The sequence below is a fragment of the Bison bison genome, unplaced genomic scaffold (genome assembly GCF_000754665.1).
Source record: "Bison bison bison isolate TAMUID 2011002044 unplaced genomic scaffold, Bison_UMD1.0 scf7180017864373, whole genome shotgun sequence".
In the NCBI taxonomy this organism is placed as follows: Eukaryota; Metazoa; Chordata; class Mammalia; order Artiodactyla; family Bovidae; genus Bison; species Bison bison.
Genome location: NW_011494945.1, coordinates 6,097,010 through 6,104,396, shown reverse-complemented (window position 1 = coordinate 6,104,396; position 7,387 = coordinate 6,097,010). Strand labels below are relative to the sequence as shown.

Here is a 7,387-nt window from a genome sequence, read left to right as displayed (position 1 = left end):
CTGATTTGGGACTGTGAAAATATCCACAGCTATATACTTTAGAGATTCTGGGAATATTTATGAAATTACTATTTTTCTTAGAATTAGAATTGGATCTTGTTAGTAGGCCTGTTTTGATGTTAAAGGCATTTTATAAATATAAATCATAAGTAGATTTTTAACAGTTGTAAAAGGTTAATTAATCTCATTTATTGTGCCAGGCAGATTACCTTGCTGCTTCTTCCTCTTTTCTTTCCTTTAGTAGTTCATCTAATAATCTTTCTAAAATCTTAGAGTCAATTTCTTGTTTATTCTCTAAATACAGTCTATTATATAAATATTTTCCTGAAATACAGATAAACAGTAATATTAATTTTAAAGCTCTATAAAATATAGTGAGATATATTTTGGAAATTAGAAATGAAAAATTATTTCTGTCTATATCCAAATATACTTTCCTTTAAGTATTTATCTAAATAGAGCCCAGATTTTTTCAGACCATCTTAAATCCTTCTAAAAAGGTATATATTATACTATAAGTAACTAAAACATAAAAAGTAGTATAATACAGTCTCCCCCTGGAAATTCTCTTTTCAAATATATTTCCTTAAGATGCAAAATAACAATATTTTTGGCTCCCTTATCAAATATTAGTTGACTGTATATGTGTGAGTTTATCTCTGGGCTCTTTGTTCTGTTTGATTGGTCTATGTCATTTTTTTCTGGTAGTGCCATAATTTTTTATTACTATAGCTTTATACACAGTGACAGAAATTAAAATTTAGTTCTGCTATCTTTATCTACTTAGTATTTCCCATTTGAGGGGAAAAAGGATTAATAGATAGTTTTGCCCTCAGCCTTATATATTTTTCATTCAGAAGTTATAATGCTGACTGGGATGAGGGTTGTTAAATGCTCAGCTCCAAAGAATAATGATAAGAGTGTACTGGAGCATCCAGTGACCCAGCATACCATCCGTGGCCACCTACTCAGTGGTTGGATGTTTCCTTTTGTGTACCTCTAGGTCATGAAGGGACTGCTGGGGTGGTATTTGTTGTATCCAGGGAAGGTGGAGAGTTTTCCATTTTATAGTTCATAAAAATATAAACTAAAAATATTATCAGCAGTAAAAACTTCACTCTGAATTGACATGATAAGTATTTACCAACCATTGTTTTCTGTGTCTGATAAACAGATGACTAAATCGGGTAGAACTCCTTTGTCGACTAAGACCATCCAGAGTTCTTTCACAAGAGGGCAGTTGTCCAGTATCCATCCTCCATATTTGGGGGCACCATAAAACCTATTCTTGTTTTCTTCAACTACCTGTGAAAAATGACACACTGAAATTACCATCATAGGCATCCAAGTCAAGGATGTTACCCTGATATGTCACTTTCCTGGACCTTAACCAAATATCTTTTGAGTTCTTCTGACTTTCAGAAGAAAAAAAAAGAGCCACTTAATTTTAAAAGAGAAACAATTTGAAAGCACTAAAGCTGTACATTAAGAACAAGAAGCAAAAGCCTCTGTTAAATAAATATAACAAAACATGCTTGCTATATCTTACTCAGTATTACAGAACCTAGATCCTGATTCAGAAGGTCAAGGGCAGGGCCCATGAGTCTGTGTTTCTAACATGGTCTCAGGTGACAATGGCCCCTGGTCTACTCTACTCCCTGGTCCCTGGAGTCACCAGGTCTGTGCTCAGTCTGCCTTTTTAAGTGACAATGCTCTTTACTTCCCTTTAGATTTTTAGCCTTTAAAGTGAGAGCTGAGAGGTCCTGAGATGTTTACTAACAGCTATAGAAAGAAACTGATTCAAAACAAATCTTGCAGGTGCTTTGTGAGTTCTGCTAAACTATCCCCCACCTGCCACCCAATTATAACAACTTCCATACAAATGTGGAGATTAGTGATGTGGGTCTGTGAATACACCAGTTCCGAAGGTTTTAAACAAATCTGTATGCAATCAGGAAGTCACAGAATATTAGAAGTCAAGGGAAAGAAATCTTGAGAGGACCAGTGTAACCCTTTGGCTTATGCAGATTTACCTGCTTTTTGAAATTTCCATCTGAATGAAGAGCATTTGGGGCAAAAAAAAGAATTTTAAACACTTGGAAAAGTTTCACATGAGAGAATTAGGAGGGAAAAGCTATAATGAAGTAGTATAAGTGAAATAAGTTAGAGAAAGACAAATACTATATGACCTCATTTATTGTGAAATCTAAAAAAACCAAATTCATAGAGAAGACATTGGTGGCTGCCAGAGACAGAGGAAAAGGTGGGAGGAAATGGGTGAAAGGGTCAAAAGGTAGGGCTTCCCTGGTGGCTCAGCAGTAAAGAATTCACTGGCAATGCAGGGGCCGCAAGAGATGCGGGTTTGATCCCTGGGTCAGGAAGGTCCCCTGGAGGAGGGCATGGCAACCCACTCCAGTGTTCTTGCCTAGAGAATCCCATGGACAGAGGAGCCTGGCAGACTACAGTCCATAGCATCACAAAGAGTTGGACATGACTGAAGCAACTTAGCACGCACACATACATGGTCAAAAGGTACAAACGTCCAGTTACAAGATAAATAAGTACTGAGAGTGGAATGTACAGCATGGTAACTACAGTTCACATGCCATGCACATGGGTGTGAGATATCTCTTCAAAACCCTGCTTTCAATTCTTTTGAATATATAGCTGGAAGTAGGTTTGTTAGTTCATGTGGTAGTTCTGTTTTTAAAAAATAAACTTTACTTTTAGAACAGTTTTATTTTTTATTAAGTTAATTTCATTTCTTGGCCATGCCATGAAGCTTGTGAAATCTTAGTTCCCCCACCAGGGATTGAACCTGGACTCTGGCAGTGAAAACCCTGAGTCCTAACCGCTGGACAGCCAGGGAATTCCCTTTAGAGCAGTTTTAGATTCACAGCAATCTTTCTGTTCTATTTTTTCCATTGCCCTATACAACTGTATATCAAAATAAAAAGTTTAAAAAAGCCACTTGTAACCAGAGCATTTTTATCAGTCTTTTTTCATGTAAAGAAGTCCTTTTTATTAATAAACTTACTATCATACTTAGATAAGCCTGCAGTGTGCCTGCAGTGCCACCTGAGATCTGGGAGACCTGGGGTTTGATCCCAGGGTTGGGAAGATTCTCCTGGAAAAGGGAAAGGCTCCTCGCCCCAGTACTCTGGCCTGGAGTCCATGGGGTCACAAAGAGTCCTGACAGGACTGAGAGATTTTCACATCATACTTAGAAATGTAGCAACATAGATGCCATATTAACACAAGGAATAGGAAGTTGCAATTGAGAGAAATCTATAGTTTGAGGTAGAAATTCCGTCTTAATTTTAAATAATCTTTGTTTGAACTTCTTGTGCTGTTTGGAAAATGTGAGAAAAGATCACCATAAAAGCTCATTTATTGAGCACTTCTGTTCAGTTGCACTGAAAAACGCAGAGGGAATGAAAAAGATAACTGATCTGGTATTCTTGCCTTGAGGTGCTACATTTAATAGGCATTGATGGACATGTAAACAAAGTTATAATGTTGTCAGTTCAGTTCAGTCCCTCAGTCGTGTCCAACTCTTTGTGACCCCATGAACCACAGCACACCAGGCCTCTCTGTCCATCACCAACTCCTGGACCATAGCCAAATTCATGTCCATTGAGTTGGTGATGCCATCCAACCATCTCATCCTCTGTCGTCCCTTTCTCCTCCTGCCCTCAATCTTGCCCAGCATCAGGGTCTTTGCCAATAAGTCAGTTCTTCTCATCAGAAGTTTCAGCTTCAACATCAGTCCTTCCAATGAACACCCAGGACTGATTTCCTTTAGGATGGAATTTGGATCTCCTTGCAGTCCAAGGGACTCTCAAGAGTCTTCTCCAACACCACAGTTCAAGAGCATCAGTTCTTCTGCACTCAGCTTTCTTTACAACTCTCACATTCATACATGACTACTGGAAAAACCATAGCCTTGACTAGACAGACCTTTGTTGACAAAGTAATGTCTCTGCTTTTGAATATGCTGTCTAGGTTGGTCATAACTTTCCTTCCAAGGAGTAAGCATCTTTTAATTTCATGGCTAGAGTCACCATCTGCAGTGATTTTGGAGCCTAAGAAAATAAAAGTCTCATGTTTCCACTGTTTCCCCATCTATTTGCCATGAAGTGATGGGATCAGATGCCATGATCTTAGTTTTCTGAATGTTGAATTTTAAAGCCAACTTTTTCACTCTCCTCTTTCACTTTCATCAAGAGGCTCTTTAGTTCTTCACTTTCTGCCATAAGGGTGGTGTCATCTGTATATCTGAGGTTATTGATATTTCTCCCGGAAATCTTGATTCCAGCTTGTGCTTCTTCCAGCCCAGCGTTTCTCATGATGTACTCTGCATTGAAGTTAAATAAGCAGGGTGACAATATACAGCCTTGACATACTCCTTTTCCTATTTGGAACCTGTCTGTTGTTCCATGTCCAGTTCTAACTGTTGCTTCCTGACCTGCATACAGATTTCTCAAGAGGCAGGTCAGGTGGTCTGGTATTCCCATCTCTTTCAGAATTTTCTACGTTTATTGTGATCCACACAAAGGCTTTGGCATAAATAATAATAATAAATAATTTGGCATAATAAATTTGGCATAATAAAGCAGAAATAGATGCTTTCCTGGAACTCTTTAGCTTTTTTGATGATCCAGCACGTTGGCAATTTGATCTCTGGCTCCTCTGCCTTTTCTAAAACCAGCTTGAACATCTGGAAGTTCACGGTTCACGTATTGCTGAAGTCTGGCTTGGAGAATTTTGAGCATTACTTTGCTAGCATGTGGAGAAGGCAATGGCAACCCACTCTAGTACTTTTGCCTGGGAACTCCCATGGATGGAGGAGCCTGGTGGGCTCCAGTCCATGGGGTTGCACAGAGTCGGACACGACTGAGTGACTTCCCTTTCACTTTTCACTTTCATGCATTGGAGAAGGAAATGGCAACCCACTCCAGTGTTCTTGCCTGGAGAATCCCAGGGACAGGGGAGCCTGGTGGGCTGCCGTCTATGGGGTTGCACAGAGTCGGACACAACTGCAGCGACTTAGCAGCAGCAGCAGCAGGGTACATTACATATTAACAGTGTTACTGTAAAATGCACGTGAATTAGGAGGCTATAGATTTCAACACTGCCATATGGGATTCAAATATAATTGTACATATACTAGGTTAACATTTTCTCAGATACTGTGAAATCAGAGATAAAAATAAAGATTCTGGATTTCTTACCTCTTGGAGAACTTCATCTAAGATCTCAGCAATTTTTTCATGTGGCTGTTCAAAGTTCATATTCTTTGCCATTTTTACTGTCTCATTTATTATGGAAAGAACTTCTGGATGATCAGCAGTTACCTCTTCTATCTCATAGTCTGTTACATCTAAAGTAAAGTAAATCAATACATTAATGCCCTTAATAATTTTAGTAGACAATGTTATTTGCAACAGAACATGATCGTAAATACCTAACCCAAGGAAGCACTCTTTGTGTTACTGCTGAACATGCCAGAAAAAGGGAGAAATGAACTAGAGAGGAAATAAGTCTGGAATCACAAAACAGTAGAATAGTGGCTTAAAGCCAGTGCATCAGAACAAAAGCATATGAGGCAAGGAAAAAACTCATGTCAGGCAGGAGTAAAAACTCAGAAAACCAGGGAGAAGAGGTAGGAAGCAAAGGCTTCCAGGAGTCAAGCTAAAAGACAGGCAACTAAAGAATGAGTCAGAAAACAAAATAAATGCTTTCAATTAATAATTGTTTTTATTATTTATTGTTGGCTGTGTTGGATCTTCATTGCTGTGCAGGCTTTTCTTTAGTTGGGGAAGAGTTCTAGTGGGGGCTTTTCTCTAGTTTTGAAGACTTCTCTTGTTGTGGAGCATGGGTTCTAGGGCATGTGGGCTTCAGTAGTTGCAGCACGTGAGCTCATTAATTGCATCTCCCGGGCTCTAGAGCATAGGTTCAATAGCTGTGGTGCACAGGCTTAGTTGCTCTGTGGCATGTGGGATCTTCCCAGACCAGAGACTGAACCCATGTCTCCTGCACTTGCAGAAGGGTTCTTTACCACTGAGCCACCAGGGAAGCCCTAAATTGTATGCATGAGACTACATGGGATAATAAAAGGAGAGGGGGTGGGCAAGAGGATGGGGAAAAAAGGTAGCATAGGCTGGTTTTTCAGGTGTTAGCCTTGATTCCTGCCTCACTGTGTGCTGAATGTTTTCTTACATGGCTGAGCTGGCTTATAGGCTGCACCATGATATAAACATTTATCCATGTGTCTAACAGGACATGAGATTGGCAGCGCCACCAGACTGTGGAGCGACTCTTCTACCTCGGCCTTTCCAGTAGTGCTTTCTGAGCTCCATCCATCAGGGTCTCCTGCCAGAGCCTAATTGATCCTCTCGCAGAGAAAATCCCAAAGGACTTTTGAGGAGCAGCTTCCTGCTGCCCTCTCTGTCATGAAGTGAGAAGTCCATTCTCAGAGATACAGAAAACCAGCAATTCCTGGATAGTCAGACGTAAGAACTCATAGCCTGGGAAAGGGGACATGAGGAAGCAGAAATAGCCAGGCAAAAATACTAAATGTGCCACAAGATACTACTTGCCTAAACAATATCCAGTTCTCCTTTCCCGTAGTAACAGAATGCTGATTTTGTTAGGGTCAGCAATGTGCCTAGCTGTTTAAAAACACTACATCTCCTAATTTCCCTTATATTGATAGTTTCACTGGTAGATAAAATGCAAGAAGAACTTTTTGGGGGTGAGTCTTGTTGTTTTCTCTTTAAAGAGGAATAACTCAGCAGTGGCCACAGGATTGGAAAAGGTCAGTTTTCATTCCAATCCCAAAGAAAGGCAATGCCAAAGAATGCTCAAACTACTGCACAATTGCACTCATCTCACATGCTAGTAAAGTAATGCTCAAAATTCTCCAAGCCAGGCTTCAATAGTACGTGAACCATGAACTTCAGATGTTCAAGCTGGTTTTAGAAAAGGCAGAGGAACCAGAGATCAAATTGCCCAACATCTGCTGGATCATCGAAAAAGCAAGAGAGTTCCAGAAAAACATCTATTTCTGATATATTGACCATGCCAAAGCCTTTGACTGTGTGGATCACAATAAACTGTGGAAAATTCTGAAAGAGATGGGAATACCAGACCACCTGACCTGCCTCTTGAGAAACCTATATGCAGGTCAGGAAGCAACAGTTAGAACTGGACACGGAACAACAGACTGGTTCCAAATAGGAAAAAGAGTACATCAAGGCTGTATATTGTCATCCTGCTTATTTAACTTCAATGCAGAGAACATCATGAGAAACGCTGGGCTGGAGGAAGCACAAGCTGGAATCAAGATTTCCAGGAGAAATATCAATAACCTCAGATATACAGA

At 39.8% G+C, this 7,387-nt stretch overlaps 1 protein-coding gene across 1 annotated transcript in view; it reads right to left on the bottom strand.

Annotated features, from left to right (window-relative positions):
- AK9 (adenylate kinase 9) overlaps positions 1 to 7,387 on the bottom strand; it is a 123,059-nt gene that overhangs the window by 65,120 nt on the left and 50,552 nt on the right. Inside the window, exons 17-19 of the mRNA XM_010856690.1 lie at positions 5,235 to 5,383; positions 1,149 to 1,305; positions 210 to 324 (exon numbers count right to left, since the gene is read on the bottom strand). Of these exons, the coding sequence (XP_010854992.1) occupies positions 210 to 324; positions 1,149 to 1,305; positions 5,235 to 5,383 (421 nt within the window). The remainder of the gene's footprint in view (positions 1 to 209; positions 325 to 1,148; positions 1,306 to 5,234; positions 5,384 to 7,387) is intronic.